Genomic DNA, 25,155 nt, shown 5'->3' on the forward strand with positions numbered 1-25,155 from the left:
ACAGAGTTCAAGATACTTAAAAGAACTCCAGCACCCAATATTAAAAACAGAAATTACCAGGCATGTAATGAAGGAAGTTACAATCCAATATGGGCAGGGTGGGGGTTGGGGTAGGGTGGGAATCAGTCAATAGAAACAGACCAGAAATGATGCAGATGACAGAATGGGCAAGCACATTGAAACAGCTATTATCAATACACTCCAGATGTTAAAAAAAAAAAAAAATAGAGGAAGGCATGAGCATGTGAAGGAGACACATGGGAGATAAAGACCCAGATAGAACTTCTAAAGACTAAAAATATGTCGGAGGTGAAAAATACCTGGATACGATTAAAAGGAAATTAGATACTCTAGACAGAAAGATTAATAAACAATGAGGACACAGCACTGGAAATTACCCAACATGAAACACAGAGAGAAAAAGGCTTTTAAAAAAGCTGAACAGAATCAGCATACTGGGAGAAAATTTTGAGGGGCCTAACGTACATCCAAGTCATCAGAGCCCCAGGAGAAGCATGAGAGAAGCAGAGAGACAAAAACCATAATAGAAGAAAAAATGCCCCCCAATTTCCAAATTCTATGAAAACCATAAACCCACAGGTACAATAGCTGCAGCAGCAGAAACGTGAAAAAAAAAAAAAACTACAGCAAGCCCATCATAATCAAACTTCTTACAACCAGTGATAGAAAACCTTAAAAGCAGCCAGGAAAAAAATGACATCTTACACATGGAAGAACAGAGATAACAGTAATCTTGCTGGAAATCACAGGTAGATACCACTTAACATCCACTAGGTTGGCAAATTTTTAAGTCTGAACTTAAGTGTTGGAGATGCTATGAAACAAAGGTAACTCACAGTGCCAAGAGAGGTATAAACTAGTACAGCCACTTCAGAACACAAATTTGGCATTATTTTATCAATATATCAAGCAATATAACTCCTAGATACAATGTTCACAGCAGCATTGTTTCAACAGCAAAAACAAAAATAAATAAACAAAACTCAAATGTCCATCAAGAATGAATAAGTTGTAGTATATTTATATAATACTATATAGCAATAAAAATGAAAGAAAGTCACAGAAGTAAACATTTTGCCATTTATATAAAATTCAGAAACATACAAAATTAACATTTCACTTACGGATACATACGTATGTTGTAAAACTATAATAGGCAAATGACAAACACAAAATTCCAAATAATTATTTGAGAGGGAGAAGGCCTTAGGGAACTTCCAAAATGTCGACAACATTCTGTATCTAAAGCTGGCTGATGAGTACACAGATATTTACATTTATTATCCCTTTATATATAAGTTTATGTATTTTTGTAGTATGAAATACTTCATTAAAAAAAGAGTGAAAATGTAAGACTTCAAAAATGAAGACTACCATTTATGTATAACAATAAAATTAGTGTAAAAAAGTATACAAAGAAAATGTTCAATTCTTTATCTTTCCGTGCTCTATATAATCAGTATTAATCTAAAGACCATAATCCTAGTACGAAAAAAATAACAAGCTTTGACACAAAATCTAAGCATCTGCTTTCCTGGCACTCTTAAGTTAGACAAGAGTAAATATGTTAGCCTCTCAATTCTGCCTCTTCATCTTTCATCTATACTTAGATTTTTCTTTATCTTTGGACTTCTTTGGACTTCTGCTTCGGTCTCTCTTTTTACTCCTTTCTCTTTCATAAAGATCTGTTTGGTATTTTGATTTATGACTATTACTATAATGGCCATCCCTCTCTCGAGATCGGCTACGACTTCGGTTCTGAGTTCGGTCTCTCTTTTCACTCTTTTGTTTCTCCCAACAGCTTTCTTCTTCTTCATAGTGACCAAACCCCATTTCTCTATAGATATCCTGTCAAAGGAAGGGAGAATTACAAGTGAATCAGTAAAATAATTATTTTGTGGGCATTTTCAATTAATAAAACTTAGAAAAGTCTACCATTAGAAGGCTGTTATAACAGCTTAAATGTGAACACTACCACTAATGTCAAGAATCTTGTAAATTACAAAGCAATAAAACAATTCAGAAAAAGGTTTAACGTCATTGATTTGTATCTACTATTTTGGCTGAAACAAAGGATCAGCTTCAAAAATATGGAACTGAAATAGCTCAACTGAAATCAGAACATGTCTTTAGAGCAATCTGCAATATCAGAAATTCTGATTATGTATAGTCTTATTCCCAGCTCCCCACCCTTCACTCCCCAAAACGTGGTCCCATTATTGATCTGCAATGAAACTACTAAAATTCCCATAAGAATCCTATAAGAAGATATCATTGAAATAACTTAGCAGGAAGAGATCTTAGACAAATCAGTAAGTCTTAAATAAGAAAATGGAGGCTGGGTGCAGTGGCTCACGTCTGTGATCTCAGCACTCTGGGAGGTTGAGGTGGATGGATCACCTGAGGTCAGGAGTTCAAGACCAGCCTGACCAACATGGAGAAACTCTACTAAAAATACAAAATTAGCCAGGTGTGGGGACGCATGCCTGTAATCCCAGCTACTCGGGAGGCTGAGGCAGGAGAACTGCTTGAACCTGGGAGTCAGAGGTTGCGGTGAGCCAAGATTGCCCCCACTGCACTCCAGCCTGGGCAACAAGAGCGAAACTCCATCTCAAAAAAAGAAAATGGATAATGTACACTTGGGTCTGAGCAATTAATTTTTAAAGTGTTTTATTTTATAACAGCTCCTCTCCAGATGTTCAAATACATCTTCCATGTTTAGAAACACAGAAGCTAGAGAGGAGAATTTTTTTTGAGACAAGGTCTTGCTGTCTCCCAGGGAGGAATGCAGTGGTACGATCATGGCTCACTGTAGCTTCAACCTCCTAGGCTCAACCGATCCTTCCCACCTCAGTCTCCCAAGTAGCTGAGACCACAGGCATGTGCCATCACACCTGGCTAATTTTTGTATTTTTTTGTAGAGACGGGGTTTCGCCATGTTGCCCAGGGTGGTCTCAAACTCCTGGGTTCAAGTGATCCCCTCCCACCTCGGCCTCCCAAAGTACTGGGATTACAGGCATGAGCCACCTGACTCAGCTGATTAGGCTTATGTTAAAATTATTATATTTCTTTAAAATGAGTTTTTAAACACTGGTAGAATCCCTTGCCCAAAAGATACTAAAATTGCTACATTTAATTCTACTCTTAGACCAGAGCCAATGCTCTTTCAAGAGATACTTTGTAAAATTTAACTTTCTTAAGACTGCCCAAAGGAAAGGAAAATTCTAAGGACTAAACTCCCAAGTGTCTCAACTCTACCACCAGATACCACTGTAGCAGACATAAATGTCAAGGCTTAAAATTCAGAGTGATGAATACCCATGGTTAAGGACTGGGTTTTAAGCAAATTATTAGTTATTCCATATACTGTCTAGATACTGTACACCTTGAGTTTGACAGTATGTGAAAACAGATGTAACAGGATTGTTATAGTAATAATCACAGTGTGGAATACAGTATTATAAACTGATTTGTGATTTTCCACACAATCCCAATAGTTCTTGTCATATTAAAAGAGTCCCTGAGGTAGAAAAAATGAGTAGGCATTTTGGTTTAGCCCTTTACCATCAATTTTCTAGTAAAATATGACATTCTGAGATAAAAGAATTTTTGTGCTTCCTATAACATATACAAAATAGAAATATTCATATACTACTATATCTGTACATCTTGTACTTATTTCTGTATTGGTTGAGACAAACTTTTAAAATGCCGAGACTGCTGGCTGATGTATAAATTTATAAAATCCTCAGTATATTATTATACAAATGGGCACTTAAGTGCTTTGAGTATTTAAAATAGAAGAGATAAAAGATTATGTAGCACTTCATTCTTTTAAAAATTTGAGGAAGCTGAATATTTGAATTGGACTGAAACTTTAAAATCACTCCTACTTGGGAGCAGTTTTCAAAGCTACACAAGCTTTGAAGTCAGGTAGATCTGGGTTCAAATAGTCTTTGACATTTAGGAGATGTGTCAAACAAGTACTCTTAAGGTTAGAATAATTAGAGAAGGTTTCATGGAGAAGTTAGGATTTCAGATGAGCCTCAAAGGGTAAGTGAGCTTGGGTCTGAATGGGCTGCAAGAAGGCTAATGAAAGTAGTGTCAGTGAAAACTGAAAAGCAAGGGAAAACGAGCCCTGTATGTATGAAGGGGAAAAGTTAAAGTGGCTGAATGAAGCCATGTAAGAGGAGATCCTCCAAGTACATGCTAACACAGTGCTAAGAGCTTTAGGAGTGCAATATCCTCATTCTAGAAATAGGGAAACTGAGACTCAAGAGATCTGCACAGGTTGGAGATAATTTAACTTGACATCCAAAATTAAAAAGGGGGGAGTGGTACAGAATAATGGGGAAAAAATCCAACACCTGACTGAACCAAATAAATGTTAAAATTCTAGCTCTCCCACTATAAAGGCCTAAGGGCCTATGGGATCAGTATCTTCATATCTGAAGTGAGATAAATGAATTAGATAAGCTCTAGGTCCTTTCCAGTATGAATTTTTAAAAGTTATATTATTTATACATTTAAAACATAAGATGATTAAACTACCATGTGGCAAAAAAAGAAAAGAAAAAATGAAGAACACAAAATGGCCAATTTAAAGCAATTAACCTAGCAAATGACTTGAAATAAGTAATCAAAAAAAGTCTAATCTAATTAAAAGCTATCCTTGCTCAGGTCTCTGGGACTAAATCAAAGATCTGGTTAAATCTTAGTCACCAAGATAACATTAAATCACTAAAATGACAGCAAAAGTAGTCAAGAATACAAACACTATGAAAACCCCAGTGGAAAACTGACAACCAGCATGAATACTTCTCAGCAAGGCAACCCCCAGCTGAATACTCATTTCCTGTAACCCCAGTAAAACCCAAACCTCAACAACACAAAAACCATCTCTGGAATTAAGACATGAGGTGGAAAATTAAACAAACGTTTTCGAATTGATTAGTAAGGCTAGCTACTCAATAAAAAACAAAGAATTTGAAGAAATAAGTTAAAATACTTTTGGGAAACCAGACTCACTAAGCAAAACACCGACAAACAGGAAAATATGAACTATAGCTAAAATTTGTCTAGTACTGAAAATTCTCTTTAATGAATTTTAAAAAATAAAAAACAAAATAATAAAAAATCGGGGGGCCATTAAAATCTTAAATACTGATGCTGAGTTTTATTAGAAAGAAGAGAAAATTAATGTAGCTATATCATTAAATCAAAGTACAAAACTTTTTAAAATTTAATATACTTTAAGGGGAGAAGTTAGGAGATCATTATTCAGAATTTAATAATTTTACAGTTAATATTGCCTTAAAATTTAAACTTAAAATTGCCTTAAAATCTTTTAAAAAATACTAATAGCATTCCCCCAAAATCTTGATGCTTTTACTCCATGCAAAATGAGAAGGATATTTGCTACTGTAAGGTTTCAAGTAATCAAACAGCAGAATCAGAAAGACTCACACAAAAAAAACACAACCAGTCTGAAATTTTTTAGACCTCTGATTATCTCAAACACACCAATGTTTATTTATCTCAGGCTTAAATTCATGGACGGTTCCATGTACAAGTGCAGGATGAAAAGCTGGAGCTAAAAGCAGCACATGGAGGGGGAAAGAATTCAGAGTTTTTAGTGGAAAACATGCTAAACATTCATAGGAATGTGATACAGCCACCAGTAAAGAAGACTGATGTGACCTCAGACTAAAGTAATAGAGTACAGACATTTAAGAAGGAGGAGATGTGTTCCTATTAGATCACATTGGAATATTATACTATGGGACAAATTTTATTAAAAGAACATTAGAGTTTAGGAAAGAAAACTGATGAGAATATACCCCAGGTAAGAAGACGAGCAAAAGTAGTTAGGAGTATGTTTCAAGTTAAGAGTAGTTTCAACTATGAAACTAAACTGTGGTTCCACTACTTACTAGCTGTGTAAAACTATGGGCAAGTAACAATTTTTTGTTCTCACTTTGTTGTGTGAAAGGGGGATAAAAGAACCCACCTTACATTGTAAGGACCAAAAAATATTAACTACTACTACTTTTTTCTTTTATTTAAAATTTTTATAGAGACAGGGCCTCCTATGTTGCCCAGGCTGGTCTTGAACTCTGGGATCAAGTGATTCTCCTGCCTCAGCTTCCCAACATGCTGGGATTACAAGCATGAGCCACTGCACCTGGCCTACTACTGCTTTTATTACCACCACCGATTCATGTGAGAAATATTTGCAGGAACCAACAAAAGTATGGCCTAAAAACGGGATGAGGCATGAATGATGGCAATCCTTAAACAGCTAAAGGACTATAGAAAGAAGATATTCTATCTCTGCTGGATTATAGCAAAGAGCTAACCACATATATCAAATATTTACTTGCTAAATTTTTTTAAATCAATAACCCATAAAACACATAAAATAGTTACCCACAGAGGGAAGAAGGAAAAGGGGAGGGAACAAGAATGGAAGCTAGGTTCTCTAAATGTACCATTTTGTAGATTTCACTTTGGAAACAGTTTTTAAAACTACAAAACAAAAAATTGTTAAAGCAACCCTTAAAACATTAAAAAAAAAAAAAAAATTAAACAGGGCCGGGCGCGGTGGCTCACGCCTATAATCCCTGCACTTTGGGAGGCTGAGGCGGGCAGATCACGAGGTCAGGAGTTCGAGACCAGCCTGGCCAACTTGGTGAAACTCCATCTCTAGTAAAAATACAAAAATTAGCCAGGCATGATGGCAGGTGCCTGTAATCTCAGCTACTCGGGAGGCTGAGGCAGGAGAATCGCTTGAACCCAGGAGGCGGAGGTTGCAGTGAGCCGAGATTGCGCCATTGCACTCCAGCCTGGGCAACAAGAGCAAAACTCCGTCTCAAAAAAAAAAAAGAAAAGAAACACTTTAACTGAAATATGAATCTAGTTAATGTCATAACCACAGAGAGAAACTATTCCAAGTAACTCTATAACTAGTAATTTGCTTTAACAGTTAAAAAAAAAAAAAGTAGTAACAATAACCAGTGTAGAAAATGTTTGCACACGCATTTTTTTCACTGAATCTTAACAAAATGCCTGTGAAGTATTTCTCACTTTTCACAGAGGATAAAACTGTGGCTCAGAAAGTTAAACAACTTGTCAAGGTCACTTTGATGGCCAGCAGTATAGAAATGTAAACCTAGCTCTCCTGACAGCAAATCCTTGACTCTGCCTATCATACTACATTTCTCTATTTCTGCATCTTTGGTTGACATTCTCACCATCTAAAATTCCCTCCCTTCTCACCTCAGCCCACTGAAATCCTTCTCATCCACCAGGGCCCAGCATAAATGTTTCTATGTGGTAAAACAAAAGCAAGGAGCTCTGATGTAAAAAAAAAAAAAAAAAAATTTTTTTTGGAGACGTGGTCTGGCTCTGTCGTCCAGGCTGGAGGGCAGTGGCATGATCTGGGCTCACTGCAGCCTCTACCTCCTGGGCTCAAGCGATCCTCCCAAGCTCCCAAGTAGCTGAGACCATAGGTGCACACCACCACGCCTGGCCAATTGTGTGTGTGTGTATTTTTTGTCGAGATGGGTTGCGTGTGTGTGTGTGTGTGTATTTTTTGTCGAGATGGGGGTTTCACCATGTTGCCCAGGCTGGTCTCCAACTCTTAAGCTCAAGCGATCTACCTGCCTCGGCCTCCCAAAATGCTAGGATTACAGGCGTGAGCCACCGTACCCAGCCTGTAAATTGTTTTTTATTTAACTAAGAACCAAAGCACAGGTTGGAAATAATCACTTTTCTTCACAATAAATTTTCTTTGGGGAATTTTTATTATTTTTTTTAAATGTGCTGTTCAGGAGAGCTTTTAGCATGCTAAAGTTAATTACCAGTGCTGTTTTTCTTATATACAATACGGCAGGATATAAATATTTTATAGGATGTAAAATCTCAAGAGCCCTTAAGTGCTATACATAACACTTGGTGATAAATTAAGCAGATAAATGACAAAATCTTTTTCAGCACAACCACACTTGTTTCTGATAGGAATAAAGGAGTATCCACAGGTATGGAAATCACTCTTGCTTCACAGTGTGGAAGTATTTGATACATTAAGTTATGTCAAAAATGATCTTTTATCATTTGTGATAAATATTTTTGGAAATTAAAATCCAATACCCCAGTGCAACCATTCTGCTTCTTAGGAACAAACCCATCTCTGATTAGAACTATCCCTTACCTCCTAAATTATATCACTAAGACATCATTTACAGAGGGATAAAGTATTTATTTCTCCACATCTAAGTCTGAACATTAGAGGTACCTGATTAGTATTTTTGATTGGCATGTAGTCCTCATCTTCTTTCTCTTCAGAGCAGTGACGGGTTTTCTTCTTGTGTTTTTTACTTGTGTGTGAGTGACTTGATTTTGAGTCTTCGGCCTGCTCATCTAATATAAGATCGTATTTTGTACTGCAGTAGTTAGTTAAGGATAAATGTGATAAATAATACTGGTAAGACATCAAAACTTAAGATCTGGTAAACAAAGGAGGTCATAAGGCTAAAAGTAACTAAAGCAAAAAAGCATCTCAAAAGAATAGAGTACATTTCTAAAACAAAACTAACATTTTCTTTCATTATATAGTCAGGAGAAATGGAAAGAATCCTAATCCTAAACAATCTTAAAATAAAGACTAGTAGGCAAAAAAATTAGGAGGAAAAAATAAACGTATTTGTCAATAATTTAAAAAATTTAAATTTAGAAAATGAGGGACATCTTTAACTAGAAAAAATTATTATAAATTCCAATGCCCAGAAAAGCTATATAAGATAACAGGTACATTTGTATGTCTCTTCTTTTAGTCCAATCCCACAAGAGGAAATTCAGCAATGCATATTGAGTTATCATGTTTAAATTCTTCTTCTTCTTCTTATTTTTCTTGAGACGGAGTCTTGACCTGTTGCCCGAGCTGGAGTGCAGTGGCATGATCTCGGCTCACTGCAACCTCCGCCTCTCAGGTTCAAGCAATTCTCCTGCCTCAGCCTCCCGAGTAGCTGGGACTACAGACACATGCCACCACGCCTGACTAATTTTTTGTGTCTTTAGTAGAAACGGGGCTTCCCCATGTTGGCCAGGCTGGTCTCAAACACCTGACCTCGTGATCCACCTGCCTCGGCCTCCCAAAGTGCTGGGATTACAGGCGTGAGCCACCACACCTGCCCATCATGTTTAAATTCTAATAAGAATTTATGAATACAGTTAAATGAACAAAAATATACATAAAAGCCAGGCATGGTGGCTCACACCTGTAATCCCAGCACTTTGGGAAGCCAAGGCGGGCGACTCACTCGAGGCCAGGAGTTCGAGACCAGCCTGGCCAATATGGTGAAACCCCATCTCTACTAAAAATACAAAAATTAGCCAGGCATGGTGGCGCAACCTATAACCCCAGCTACTCGGGAGGCTGAGGCAGGAAAATCATTTGAACCCAGGAGGTAGAGACTTTTGTGAGCCGAGGTTGCCCTACTGCACTCCAGCCTGGGTGACAGAGTGGGGACTCAGTCTCAAAAAAAAAAAAAAAAAAAAAAAAAAAATATATATATATATATAAAATACGCATAATAGTATTACTTTTAGTAGCAAAGTAGGAACAACAAAATATCTAGTAATAGACATACTTAAATGCATTATAGTACTTCAACAAGATACAATATTATAAACGAAGTTATCAACAATGATAAATGCTACAGAAAAAACCCTAGAAAGGTGTTTATGAAAATTAACATGAAAAAAGCTTAAAGCAAAAACAACATATACCATACAACGATTATAACTTTACATAAGACAAAGGCTTGAAAGAAACAAGGAGAAATAAAAAGTATCATGTGTCTAGGTGATGAAGCTATGAGTGAATCTTTTTAAATTTCATCTAAATGTGTTAAAAATGTTTTAATGTTTTAATTCAGAGATAAGCATTTTCTTAAATACACTATAATAGAATAAGAGAAAATATAAAAGAGTTATGATTTCTGCTGAAAATAATCTCAACCTCAAAGGTGGATTTTGAGGAAGACTGACATGGGCTGGAATGGTGGTTTTCCAAAGAAAGCTTATGAGGAAGCCCAACAGGCAGAGCTATGCTAATTACATGTGGGACCACAGTAAACGCAGACACACTTCCCTCAGGACTAGAGGCTCGTGTCTGCTTCACAAAGCCACAACTCAACACTTTCCGCAGGAATGTCTCACTTCTACATAAGATCAAATGAAAGACACTGTCCCTCCTAGCTTCCCATGAGATGGCTAAAGAGGGTTAGTCAGCTCGTACCATTCGGTTATGACTCCATTATCTCCAACTTCCCCCTTTTTACTATGCTACGCTGTTTCCGGGGCATCTTCTGGATCTTGCCTTTTCCAGATACACATTCCATAGCTCCCACCTATGATTTCATCCTAATGTGTGCTCTGCACATGCTGCTCCCTCTGTCCAAATTCTTCAGAGCACTCAGTCTTGCTCTGTTGCCCAGGCTGGAGTGCAGTGGTCCGATCTTGGCTCCCTGCAACCTCCCCATCCAGGGTTCAAGCAATTCTCCTGCCTCAGCCTCCCAAGTAGCTGTGATTACAAGTGCACACCACCACACCCAGCTAATTTTTGTATTTTTAGTCGAGACAGGGTTTCGCCATGTTGGCCAGGCTGGTCTCAAACTCCTGACCTCAAGTGATCCACCTGCCTCAGTCTCCCAAAGTGCTGGGATTACAGGCATGAGCCACTGCGCCTGGCTCAGACCAGTGTTTTTCAAACTGATGACTATAATCCATCAATGGGGTATAAAATCTATTTAGTGGGCCACAACAGCATTTAAAAAAAAAAACAGAAATACAGTATATGCCTAAAAAAATTTTATTTTATTAATCTTTTGGTGTGTGTGTGTGTGTGTGTGTGTGTGTGTGTGTGTGTGTGTATGATTGTACTGTGACTGTATTGGGTTTAGACAAAAACTGTATTTTTTAAAAATTTTTTTTTTGAGACGGAGTTTCACTCTTGTTGCCCAGGCTGGAGTACAATGGCACGATCTTGGCTCACCACAACCTCTGCCTCCTGGGTTCAAGCAATTCTCCTGCCTCAGCCTCCCGAGTAGCTGGGATTACAGGCATCCGCCACCACACCGGGCTAATTTTTTGTATTTTTAGTAGAGACGGAGTTTTTGCATGTTGGCCAGGCTGGTCTTGAACTCCCGACCTCGGGTGATCTGCCCGCCTCAGCCTCCCAAAGTGCTGGGATTATAGGCATGAGCCACTGCACCCAGCCAATTTTTTTTTTTTTTTAAAGAAAAAAAAATGGAGACCGGGTCTCGCTATATTGCCCTGGCTGCTCTCAAACTTCTGGGCTCAAGCAATCCTCCCATCTCGGCCTCCCACACTGCTGGGATTACAGGCATGAGCCACTGCACCCAGCCTATTTCTTAAATGATGGATCATACGAAAGAAGACAGCACTCCAACTCAGCCCTCCTATCTCCCATATTAGTGTCACAGCTTTAATGTCACTTTTTTCAGTGTTGAGGGTATTCTCTAACCTCTCGCCCCCTATTATGAGTCCCAAATCTCTTTGCAATGTTTATTTGCAATAATTTAGACATATTTAGAATGGTAATTATTTAATGTCTGTTTTTTTTCCCCACTCCAACAGCAAAATGTAAGCTCTATGTGGGCAGGAACTGAATATCTTTCATTGCTAAACTGAGTATGTGACAGATGCTTACTAAGTATCTGTTGATTACTTGTCATACCCTCAAGACACTTGTTATATCTCCTGCTTCCTCACTTACCCACTATCTTGTACTTATCACTAAAATCCACACTTTTAGAAGACATCAAATCCCTCTCCCTTTGAATAAAACACAAATTTGTGAGCTCACTGCCCTCTTTTCTCCAATTTCTCCCCTGAGGTCTAGTTGGGCCAAGTTATTTCCTTCTCCTACTTCTATTTTTGATTCTTCTTATTAATAATCTATACTTTCACTAATTTCTCTTTCTCTTAAGGCCCATAAAGTAGATGCCACCATGCCTTCTTAACTGACTTAAGACAATTTATCTGCACATCAGACTATCCCCTAACTGCATTTCTCTCTTTTGCATCAACTTCAAAAGGCTAGAAGCTACACTATTCCATATAGGTATATGTGTGGTTGTTTCAATTAATTAAAATTAAAGAAAACTTAAAATTCCCCTTCTTCCAGCTATAGTTATTAGTAATAAGCCTAAATTTAATCTCAAAGATTTGGTAAATAAATATCAAATGTATTCCATTCATAACTTTTATGATTTTGAGCTTTCAATCATATGCCCTTGAATGTTGATCTTTTCTGACCAAATCTCAGCTTCTTATTTGATCTGTCTGCATGTGAAAGTCTCTCCTTATGCTGATTTTATCAGCTTTCTTCAGACTTTATCCAGTTCTAACACCTCACAATGCTTTATACATTGCAGACAATCAACACATCTTAAAACATGAATATAGACCAGGTCAACCTGATATTCATCTTTCTTGATGAGTACTTGGAAAAGAAATGTCTACATATGTAGAAAAAAAATCCCTGAAATACCAATAGAAAATAGGAAACAAAGACACCATTTACCAGAAAGAATCACAAAAGAAATAACTCTTGCAATGTGTGGAGTGATATATTTATAATGGGAAAAATCAGTGAACCAATTTAAATGTCATAATATAAACAGTATGTTTCATTACTTTTTACATGTCTCAACCTAAAACTTGGAAGAACCTGAAGTAAATGGTCAAGTCAATGGATTTCTTTTTAATCCTACAAAAGTGAACTCTTGCACTCAGTAGAAGCCCAATAAATATTTGTTGTTGAAATTACAATATACTATACCGAAAGAAGTAACCTAACATTGTAACAGAGAACAATAGGATTTTGTTATCTAGGTAAGGAAGTTAAACATAACAGCAGTTAGCACAAAGGAATCAGCTTAGCAATAATAAATTTCAGATTATGAGGAACAGAAAACACTACAATTACATATAGAAAATACAAAGCTAGTGTTACAGCTCTTTTAGAATTTGTCTAGTAGGCTTTCCGGTTTTTGCAGGAAAGCCCCCCTTCAAAAAGAAAATACAAATCTTACCTGAAGATCTTCTGAGAATATGATAAGTAGGAAAGTACTTAACCTAGAGTAGGAAAGTATTAATAAAAGAATTAGGCTACAGATTTCTTTCAACCTTAACTTTCTCCATACACTAGAGTATAGTGAAAAAGCAAAGTATATGTAAGATCTTGAAAAGAGATAATGATAAACTAAGTTACTTCCTCACAAACAATCTGGATTCAGGAACTTTGTCTTCTATAGCTTTTGTGACTTTTCATAACACATCACACAGTACTCTACACATAGCAGATGGTCAATACATATTAACTAACTGATTCTTGGTAAGGATACTCCTGTTTGGGCTTTACTTTATCTTTCAGAACCAAATTAGATGGTTTATCCTGTTCTTTTTCATACTCCTTGAAATCACTCTTGGTGTATTTGCCACCTATTTATTAAGAAAAGAAAAAAAGAGCTTAGTAAAAAAACCACCTAATCAAGAACAATAATTATTTTATAAAAAGCATAAGAGCTATTTTATAAATGGCATATATTGAGAGACAGAAAAAGGGAACAAAAGAATCATAGTAATTCCATCTCCATTACTAATTTGAAATCAGACATCCATTTTTGCTAGGTAGCCACATGCTGCCACCTAACGATATATGTGAATATTACAACATCGAACTTTCAAATAAATTACACACAAATGCCGTGTTCAAGTAGAGCCATTGAGCCCATGAGAACATTAAGTCCAATGGAAAACTGAGGATTTGGGACCTGAGTTTAAGATCTGAAAGACCTAAGTTTGAGAGAAGTGAGACTTTAAGAGACCTTTTAAAGATCTAACGAGATAGTGTGTGCCTGTAATCCCATCTACTCAGGAGGCTGAGGCAGGAGGATCGCGTGAACCTGGGAGGCAGAGGTTGCAGTGAGCCGAGATCGTGCCACTGCACTCCAGCCTGAGCGACAGTGTGAAACTCCGTTTCAAAAAAAAAAAGATTTAACAAGAGATACTCTGCTGCCAAACGGCAACAGAGCATCAGGCAAATAGAAGAGGGCGGGATGTGCAGAAGATCACCAAACAGCTGTGAGAGGAGAGGGTGGGTAATAGCACCAAAGACAAACTGTCTCTACTTTGAAATTCTAACTTAGGGGCAACTTTATTCCTCCCAAGTGCCAAAAATCCCTTCAGGAAAATAGGACCTACTGCTACATCCTAACTAGCTTGGTAGGGCTAGAAAGGAAGAGCATTCAATGCAGCCTCTCTACTCTCAAGTCTAGTCTCCTATCAGATGAGAATTCAATTTTCAAGTCTCCTAACAGATGAGAATTCAATTCGCATCCATGTCCCAGACCTGTTGACTGCCCTGCCTTTCCTATCCCTCAACCACACCACTAGGAAATGCTGTTTGTAGAAAGGCTTCCCACAGAAGGGTCCTAGATTAAATGTAGAAGTAAAACAAACTGGAGGTATAGACAGAGGTTTTGACTGAGAATCCTATGTATACCTTGATTGTCAGGGTTTTAAAGGGGGACCTATAGGGTAAGCAAAAAAGACAAGATCAATCTATTTGGCAATTCCAGAGACTCCAGAAACAAAAATGGCCAGCAATGTTTCCCATAAATGTGACACAGTCTACTGCAAGAGTTAAAATAACTGGTAATGGTAACAAACAGCCATCATTTATCATTGAAAAATTATTTGCCATCTGCCTGCCATTAAAAGTCTCACTATGGATGAAGCAGTTACCATATAACAGAAAGGGCACCAGATTAATGTAAGAGGTTCTTCACTGTAGTGGGAGGTCCTAGGTAAGACACCACTTCTCTGCAATTCATTATCTTTATTTACATTATCTTCATTTATAAACTGAAAATAATACCAACATTTCACAGAGTTGCTGGAATCATCAGACTGTAAGGGAAAGTTCTTAGTGCTGTGAATAGCACATTATACACATTAAGTTTATAAATGTGAATCAATAACATATATAATTATCTCAAAATTAACTGAGAATAATAAACTGTATGTTTATGATGGCATATACAAAACCAAAGCTTCTCCCTCCTATGTGACATTTTATCTTAGGAAAAAACATGAAGAAATTTATTTAAAAGTCACAAGAAAGTAGTAGTATTTATTCAATGGGTGGATGGATTGAGAAGAAGACAGGATTGAGAGGGTAAAAAACAAACCAAATTTAGGGTCTGTCTAAATCATCTGTGTATGTGACTCTAGGTAAATCACATCTCAAGATTATGTCTCAAATTCCATATCTATAATGAGGAATTATAATATTTATTTCATACACTTCCCAAATGATACAATTAAACTAGCTCTTTGGAAGCAGAGCTCTACATAAGAGCCACTTGGCATTACTACTGGCCAGAACTACACTGCGTCAGGCCAGCAGCTCACCAACACTTCTGAATATACTTACTGGAATCTTTTATTCACAAAGTTGTAATTTTCATATGTGGAAAAAAATCTTAGTACTTCAATTTGGTTTTCACAAATCACTCAAACAGCACTGTCAAAAACTAGCCATGTGTTCCAGGAGGAGGTAAGGTTTCACAGGAGAAACTAATAGTACATGGAACTCCAATCCAAGTCACCCTCTTCCTTATCACAGAGATCACAGCTTCCACTCAGCATTCCTTGCCTACTTTAGTCACATTAATAATTTCTTCCTTCTCTGAACTCCCATAAGGTAACAGAATCCACCAAACAATTCAGCAATTCGCAACTAAATAGTGTTTTTCTTTCTTACCAAAAACAGACAAAAAAAACAGTTCATTAAAATCATGAGAAATAAGTGTTATAGAAAAAGAAAGTAACCCTGAAATTCCCAGTAAAATTTAGCATTACATGTGAGTAACTATCAAAGTGAAACCTGTTAAAAACACTGCATCAAAAACCAAAAACTCGTATTATTTCAACATATGAGAGACCCAACTTTTAAGACTGACATGCTACCAGCAATGTATTTGACATATATGTATGTGGGAAATGTAATATGTACAAAGGTGGAACATACTGCTATGGACATGGAAGAGTAAAAATTTAGAAAACCCATTAACAGGGCTGGTTCATTTTATATACTGATATGAACTGATCTCTTAGATACACTGTTAATCAAAAAATGCAAGGTACAAAAACAGTAGGTATAGCCTGCATCCTTTGCTTTGTATTTTCCTTTTTAAAAGGAGAAAATCATATACATACATATATATATATGCACACATATGTATTAAAAAAATGTAGGTGAAAGTTAGTACCAATAGGTAATAATGGTTATCCTGGAAGAGAAATTAGATAGATGAGGAGCAGGAATGAATGAGACTTTTATCTACCTTTCCATGGACCTTTTCTATTTTGCATCATATGACAACTAAAACAAACTTAAAAAAAATTTAAGTTGTGCACCTAAAAGACTCAAAACACCATAAAGTCAAAATAATTACTTTGGAAACATATCATGTCTGCAGTGGATAATTATTAGTAATTTATAATATAGTCAAACATAGAAAATATAACTTTTCATCAGTCTAAAATACACGCACGGGTGCACACATGCTTGTGTGTGCACACACATACACACACGCTCTACCTCAGATTCTAGATAGCAGGTTTGTAAAATTACAAATGGCAGGAGTTACATCAATTAATATTTCTCCTAATTAACAGCACTCAATAAAAGGCTCATACAAGCATGAAAAGCAGAACAAAAACAAGGCCGGGCGCAGTGGCTCACGCCTGTAATCCCAGCACTTTGAGAGGCCAAGGCGGTGGATTACCTGAGGTCAGGAGTTCGAGACCAGCCTGGCCAACGTGGTGAAACCCCATCTCTACTAAAAATACAAAAATTAGCTGGGCATGGTGGCACATGCTTGTAATCCCAGCTGCTTGGGAGGCTGAGGCATGAGAATGGCTTGAACCTGGGAGACACAGGTTGCAGTGAACCAAGATCATGCCACTGCACTCCAGCCTGGGCAACAGAGCGAGACTCCATCTCAAAAAAAAAAAAAAAAAAAAAAAAAAAGGCAGAACAAAAACAAAAGATAAACCATCATACCTTTTCCTTTCCATTTAACCTTTGCAACCGACTGGCTAAAATCCACATGTATTCTTCTGTCATCTATAAGCACATTGTCCATTTTGAAGAATGCTTTCTCACAATCTTCTTCCTGATAATAATTATAAAAACTCAAGCATAAATCTTTATGGAAAAGATTTCTGTAGCTAGAATACTGAAAATACAAAAAGTTTGTTGTTACAAAAATTAATGTTTGAATACTTATTACACACCCGATGCTGTTAAATGCTTTGTATCTATTACCTCAAATACCTCTGGTAACAACCCCATGAGGTACTATCCATTTTCTTAATGAGAAAACAGAAGTTTAGAGAAGTATAGAAGTTGTTGGCAAGGGTCAGAGCCAGGATTTTAGAGAGACAGTCCAACTGCAGTGAACAGATAAATATACACTTACTGACTGTATTATACAAGTTCACAATCCTTTTTACTCAAAATTCAAAAACATCGTGAAAAGTGAAAGTTGTGTTCATAAGTTTGTTAAAATTAATTTGGCAGTAACACCAAACCTAATGGTAGGTTATGACCTTTTTTTATCCACTTAGTATGAATATTCATTTGTTTCACTGCAGAAATACTTTTGTGACAGATTATGGAATGCTGACCCAGAAAGGTATTACATAACCACAGATGTAATGTGTATGTGTGTATGCATATATACAGTATTACCTTTCTGAATTCTGAAAAATTCTGAATTAGGAAGCCTAGTTATTCTCAAGGGTTTTAGATAATGAACTGTGAGACTGTAATACCAAGGTCTGTGCTACACAAGAATCTTTCCTGTCAGTAACTTCACAATTCTAAATCCCTGTTTCTGACACTGACAGTGACATATTTCAACTCAGTACTGACCAATTTTCTTTTACATTCCTGGAAACTTATTCTTACTAGAGATAATCCAAAGAGAAGCAGATAAAATAGTTATAATCATATTTATTACATGTGTCAATAATTAAATGAATTATAAAATCCATGAAGATATAGACAAAGCTTGATTCGTCTTTGTAACTACATCATTTAGAACATCATATGGCATGGTATCTAAAACGTAGGCAATCAGTGTACGTTTCGTGAATCTGACTGATTATTTTCAGGCAGGTATAATTCTATCACCATGCTATATCCCCAAAGAGAAAGCTCTGAAGATCACTTTTTCAGGAGGACAGTATTTGCAAATACTCAATTTACTTACACCTAAATAATAGTTAATAAATCTCTTCAAAATTGAGAAACTGATTCAAAAATATTCAAAAGTCAAAAACAGCTATGACAATCTTCAAAAACAACAAAGTTGGAAGACTCACAGTTATCAAGACATTTATAAACCTATAGTGATTAACACAATGTAACAGTGGTATATGAATAGACAAATAGATCAGTGCAACAGTATAGCATCTAGAAACAGACTCTATACATATATGGATACCGATTTATAACAAAAGTGGTACTACAGAGCTGTGGGGCAGGACAACTTTTTTTATTATTTTTTTCATCAGTAGAGACCTCAGAGAAAAAGGACAACTTTTTATTTATTTATTATTTTTTTGAGACGGAGTCTTGCTCTGTCGCCGGGTTGGAGTGCAGTGGTGCGATGCTGGCTCACTGCAACCTCTGCCTCCCGAGTTCAAGCAATTCTCCTGCCTCAGTCTCCCGAGTAGTTGGGACTACAGGCACGCACCACCATGCCCAGCTAATTTTTGTATTTTTACTAGAGACGGGGTTTCACCATGTTGGCCAGGATGGTCTCGATCTCTTGACTTCGTGATCCACCCACCTCGGCCTCCCAAAGTGCTGGGATTACAGGGGTGAGCCACCACGCCTGGCCAGGACAACCTTTTAAATAAATGGTGCTGAGTGTCACGTGGCAATCCAATGTATGAAAAACGAAACAATGTAATACAATACACCAAAAGCAAATTACAGAATTGAATGGGAAACAATTTCACAACAAAGCTTCTAAAAATAATACAGGAGAATATCCTCATGTCCTTGAAGTAGGCAAATATTTTTTAAATAGGCCACTAAAAAGGAAGAAAAATACTGACAAACTGAACCATTAAAATTAGAAATTTGTTTATAAAAAGACACCATTAAGAAAGGAAAAAGGCATGCCTGTGGTCCCAGTTAGGCAGGAGCTAAAATTGGAGAATCACTTGAGCCCATGAGCTCAAGTCCAGCCTGGGCAACACAGAGTGATCCTGTCCCTTAAAAAACAAAAAAAAAGTAAAAGGAAATCCACAGAGAAGATATCTGTATCACACATAATCAAAAAAGAGCTTGCATCCAGAAAATATAAAGAATCCTTAGAGATCAATAAAAAAGCAAAACAGCAGGTGCAGTGGCTCAAGCCTATAATTCCAGCACTTTGGGAGGCCAAGGCAGGTGGATCACTTGAGGTCAAGAGTTCAAGACCAGCCTGGCCAACATCATAAAACCCTGTATCTACTAAAAATACAAAAATGAGCCAGGTGTGGTGGCAAGCACCTGTAATCCCAGCTACTTGGGATGCTGAGGCATGAGAATCGCTTGAAACTGGGAGGCGGAGGTTGCAGTGAGCTGAGATCATGCGACTACACTCCAGCCTGGGTGACAAAGCAAAACTCTGTTTCAAAAAAATTAAAAGAAAAAAAAAAAGAAAATAGCATAGCTGCAAAAAACTCAAAACATGGGCAGTCATTAGTCTATGTGCTACAAATGAAATTTTATTTGTGAGAAAATAAATAATAGATTCTATAGTGTCAATGATAGAATGCTAGTGCAGGTCTACAAGTTTTCACAGCAAACCAAAGGTAAAGGTCTTTCTGCTGGCACCAATGTACCTTGTAAGTATCATTTCTGGTACATCTGACACAGTGCCTACATATAACTTTATGTGTCTATCTTCCTCAACCCTCCATGATTCATCTTGTATCCCTAGGCCTTATTGCTGTGTCTGAAAACATAAAAGGTATTCCATAAATGCTTTGTAATAATTAGAACTTAGAATGAGCTACTACTGGATACATATGAGTCCAAAGTTGCATTAAAAAAGAGCATACCATAGCATAGTGTAAACTCAATGGGAACAGAGTCAGACATATCTGAGTTCAAATCCCAGCTATGACATTCATTCACTAGGTGTGTGATTTTGAACAAGTCACATTAGCATTATGCGTCTCAGTTAACTTATTTGGAAAAGGGGATGGTCCCTATCTTACAGAATTGTGAGGATTAAATGCAGCAAAAGTAACATAATGCCTAGCTTAAATATTTAAGCAACATAAGCTATCATTATTACAGCTCTAGAAAGGGCCATCTATTCTAATACCCAAGTTTTATTTATAAGAAGGTAAGACCTAGAAAGAACAGTTAACTAAACTGCCAAGTATCATACAATAGCTGGCTAATAACAAAAGATGTATTAATATCTAAATCTTATCACCCAGTTCAGTTCTCTTTCTATTACTCAATTTTATCTCCACTTAAGTAACAGGGAAAAATTATTAAGAGTCTCTGAAGGGCTTTACTTAGAACTTAAAAAGTTCTAAGATTGGCTGAGTGTCGTGGCTTATGCCTGTAATCCCAGCACTTTGGGAGGCCGAGGCTGGTGGATTGCTTGAGGTCAGGAGTTCAAGACCAACCTGGCCAATATGGTGAAACCCTGTCTCTACTAAAAATACAAAAAAATTAGCAGGGCGTGGTGGTGGGCACCTGTAATCCCAGCTACTGGGGAGGCTGAGGCAAGAGAATCGCTTGAACCAGGAGGCGGAGGCTGCAGTGAGCCGAGATTGCGCCATTGCACTCCAGCCTGGGCAACAGAGTGAGACCCTGTCTCAAAAAAAAAAAGTTCTAAAGATACTTTCATGCAGATTGCACCTGAACCTAAAGCAAAAGTACGTATGTTAACATCAACAGATGTTGAACTTATCCCCTATATAGATACAATAAACTTAATTTTGGGGAGTGCCAAAAGAAAGGGCAATTCTAGAAACTAGAAAAAGTTCTATAATTTTTCACATTTTAATACCATATAAAAGCAAATAAATACCAAACTTATGTCTGTATTATAACATACCTTTTCAAATTCAATAAAAGCATAACAGAGGGACTCTCCTGTCTTCCAGTCTCGGATAACTTCACAACTGAAAGAAAGTATTTAAAAGTGACTTAAAAAAAAAAAAAGGAAGAAAGCATTCACTCTCACTCTTCAAAACTGAAGAAGAAATAAGTCAGTTACTACAAGGCAAAGTTAAATTCATAGATTATTTTTCCAAATTCATTTAATAACAATTCTTTTTTAAAAGTAGTTCACCAGAGCAGTAACTAAATTATCTAAATTCTACTCTAAGTGCCTTATGTAGGCCTACAGTCCTAAATTCCCTTAAGCACTGAAGTAAGAATAAAAATATTTAATTTTCCTTTGGCAAAAGTAAACTACTGCTAAAGACTTTTAAAATCACAACACTTTTCTAGTCCAAATATAGTCGAATTATAGAATATCTAACATTACTGTAGAATAATGTATGCATACTCATACATATATAAATGTTTAAGTTCAAGCTTTGAAATTTTTGAATTTTAATATAAATCAAGCTCAAATTTAACACTGTAAGCACAATGTTAATTACAGAACTAATATACCATAATAACCAAGTGAAAAGGCCAATAAGCTGAAGTTGAAAGCATCTGGCTTGTCCCTTTCCCCAAGTGTCATAAGCCTCATTTTAAAAACCTCATTTTAAAAGCCGGGTGCAGTGGCTCATACCTATAACCCCAGCCCTTTGGGAGGCCAAGACGGACGGATCACAAGGTCAGGAGTTCGAGACCAGCTTGGCCAATATGGTGAAACCCCATCTCTACTAAAAATACAAAAATTAGCTGGGCGTGTTGGCGCATGCCTGTAGTCCCAGCTACCCAGGAGGCTGAGGCAGAAGAATCACTTGAATCCAGGAGGCAGAGGTTGCAGTGAGCCGAGATCACATCACTGCACTCCAGCCTGGGCAACAGAGCGAGACTCCATCTCAAAAAAATAAACAAAAATAAATAAAATAAAATCCCTGAAACAAAAGGAAACCCTAAATATAATACTTTTTAATCAATTACAAAATAGTCCCCTTCCTCACAGAAATACTAGCTTCAAAGACTTTTTCATTAATGCAGGGAAAACTAACCAAAAGAAAAATTTTAGAAAATTTAGTTTTAAATTAATTTTGACATAAATTGCTGGTAATTCCAGGAGTTGAATGAGATAAATATTTTAAATATTAAAGAAGGCTGTTGAGAGTATTACAGAACTAGATTTAAATTGTTCCATTCATTTCCTGTTTTAGGGTGAAAATGTGTTGAGAGTGGGAGATTCAATTATTTATCTGTGTGTGTGTGTGCACGTATGTATGTATGTATACACACACATATATACTTTTCTTCCCTACTGTCCAAAGACTCACCTGTAAAAATTCACCAGTACAAAATTTGCCTAGAATTCACAGAATCATCAAAATATGTCATTAGAAAACCACCAACTGATACCTAGTTTTTCTAAATATCTCTTTCACTAATTCTAAGGATTACCTTCTTATTGGCCCAAATCTAGAGAATATTATTTCCAGATCCTCATCTGTGGTCACTGGGTTCAATTTACACACAAACAGTACATTTTCTGGAGGTTTAATATCTGCATCAGGTAGGTCTCCCACCTAAATTACAAACAAACAAAAACATAAATCAATTCCTATTTAGTTTCCGTTCTAAATCCTATCCAATCCCACAATGCTGATTTCCTTAAAACATCTAAATTTATATTACAAACTGCAGGCTCTGGAAAAGAAATCCAAATAAGATTTCAAAATTTGAACTACACTGCTCCTATTCTTAACAGTGTTAATAGCTAATATTTAAATAACTCATACTTTGTGTGAACAGTGCTTGGGGCTTCAGATCTATTACGCTAATTCTTGAAACAATCCTGCAATCTCCATTTTAAAGACAAGTAAAGCGGCTGAGCATGGTAGCTCATGCCTGTAATCCCAGCACTTTGGGAGGCCAAGGGGGGCAGATACTTGAGGTCAGGAGTTCAAGATCAGCCTGGCCAACATGGTGAAACCCCATTTCTACTAAAAATACAAAAATTAAACGGGCATGGTGGTGTGCACCTGTAGTCCTAACTACTTGGGACACTGAGGCAGTACAATCGCTTGAACCCAGGAGGCGGAGGTTGCAGTGAGCTACGCCACTTCACCCCAGCCTGGGCGACAGAGCAAGACTCCATCTCATAAATAAATAAAATAAAGACAAGTAAAGTGAAATTTAAAAGGTTAAACAAGTAACTTGCCCAAGACCACACAGTGGTAAACAACAGAGCTGGGATTTGAACCTACATTTATCTGGCTTCAAAGACCAATTTTACCCCTACTTCATCTTTTTTCAAGTATTTGATATATTTTTTAAAGGATAAGAATTTATGTAAAGTCCATGTAAGTCATAAAGCATAAAAATAAAAACCACTATGATGCTACCATCTAGCTTAAGAACTAAAATGTCACCTATCCCATTCTTCCTCTGCCTCCTCATCAGAGACAACAAATACCCTGCTTTTTGGTTTTCCTTTTTTAGTCATTTCCTTGCATATCATCAGAGTTTTACCATATATGTATGCAACTCTATCACATTTAGATGGGGCGACAACATCCCTTTATACATATATTCAAACACTCTTTCAGAGATTATTTCTGATAAGATCACCTGTAAAGTGTCTCCTCTTGGATAAACATGCCCTTCCCCCCAAAATCTTGAAAATAAAAAACAGTAAGAAGCAACACAGCCAGTAAGATCTCCTCAATGTTTCTGAAGTCTATCAAAAGACAACATTATGTCCAATAAGAAGTATCACAGCCAGGAATGATCGCGCACACCTGTAATCCCAACACTTTGGAAGGCTGAGGAAGGAGGATCTCTTGAAGCCAGGAGTTTGAGACCAGCCCACGCAACATAGTAAGACCTTGTCTCTATAGTAAATTTAAAAATTAGCCAGGCATGGCAGTGTGAGTAGTCCTAGCTATTCAGAAGGTTGGATGGACTGCTTGGGTTCCAGAGTTTTTGAGGCAGCAGTGAGCTATGATCACACCACTGCACTCCAGCCTAGAAAACAGAGTAAGACCCTGCCTCTAAAAAAGAAAAAAGAGTGTCAAAACACAGAAGGAGTAGAGCAAATCAGTAAAAATCCTCCAAAGCACCTATAATGGCAGAAAGGAAGCACAAACGAGAAAAAAAGTTAATGAGTCAAAAAAGAACTTGCTATAGTACTTGGTCAAAGCTAATTTTAAAATACTATTAGGAAATTTAAAACATTCATAAAAGCTATGAGGTTCAAAACTAATTTTACAAAACACTAGCTGAATTATCACTATATTACAAACAAATGCAATAAAGTAAGAGAAACAGATATTCTTAGAAAACAGAACATGAAATATGTTAATAAAATCAAAAGGACACAGGATCACCTTTTAGAGTGACTAAAATCCAAAAAATACCATCAGCAAATGCTGGCAAGGATGTGAGGCAAAAGAAACCCTCATTCATTGCTGGTAGGAATGTAAAATGTAAAGCCACTTTAGAAGACAGTTTGGCAGTTTCTTATAAAGCTAAACCATTCAATCCAGCATCTGAACTCCTAGGTATTTACCCAAATGCATAGAAACTTTATGCCTACACAAAAATCTGCATGCAAATGTTTACAGCAGCTTTAATCACAACTGCCAAAACTTGGAAGCAACCAAGGTATCTTTCAACAGGTAAAAAATATACAAGCTGTGATACATCCATACAATGAAACATTACTTAGCAATTAAAAGAAATGAGCTATGTGCCATGCATGGTGGCTCACGCCTGTAATCCCAACACTTTGGGAGGCCAAGACAGGAAGATCACTTGAACCTGGGAGTTTGGGATCAGCCTGAGCAACATGGGTAAGACTC

The 25,155-nt window shown here is 36.9% G+C and overlaps 1 protein-coding gene and 1 non-coding gene across 2 annotated transcripts in view; one reads left to right on the forward strand and one right to left on the reverse strand.

Annotated features, from left to right (window-relative positions):
* Window positions 1-1,011: 1,011 nt before the first annotated feature.
* PPIL4 (peptidylprolyl isomerase like 4) overlaps window positions 1,012-25,155 on the reverse strand; it is a 42,724-nt gene continuing 18,580 nt past the window's right edge. Inside the window, exons 8-13 of the mRNA XM_031012544.2 lie at window positions 22,754-22,878; window positions 21,258-21,324; window positions 17,183-17,294; window positions 13,455-13,551; window positions 8,318-8,465; window positions 1,012-1,869 (exon numbers count right to left, since the gene is read on the reverse strand). Coding sequence (XP_030868404.1) covers window positions 1,618-1,869; window positions 8,318-8,465; window positions 13,455-13,551; window positions 17,183-17,294; window positions 21,258-21,324; window positions 22,754-22,878 — 801 coding nt within the window. The 3' untranslated portion in view covers window positions 1,012-1,617. The remainder of the gene's footprint in view (window positions 1,870-8,317; window positions 8,466-13,454; window positions 13,552-17,182; window positions 17,295-21,257; window positions 21,325-22,753; window positions 22,879-25,155) is intronic.
* Window positions 13,055-13,116, forward strand: LOC115935132 (U7 small nuclear RNA). The gene has a single exon (XR_004070834.2). It is a non-coding gene; the product is annotated as a U7 small nuclear RNA (small nuclear RNA).

This window comes from Gorilla gorilla, chromosome 5 (genome assembly GCF_029281585.2).
Source record: "Gorilla gorilla gorilla isolate KB3781 chromosome 5, NHGRI_mGorGor1-v2.1_pri, whole genome shotgun sequence".
Classification (NCBI taxonomy): domain Eukaryota; kingdom Metazoa; phylum Chordata; class Mammalia; order Primates; family Hominidae; genus Gorilla; species Gorilla gorilla.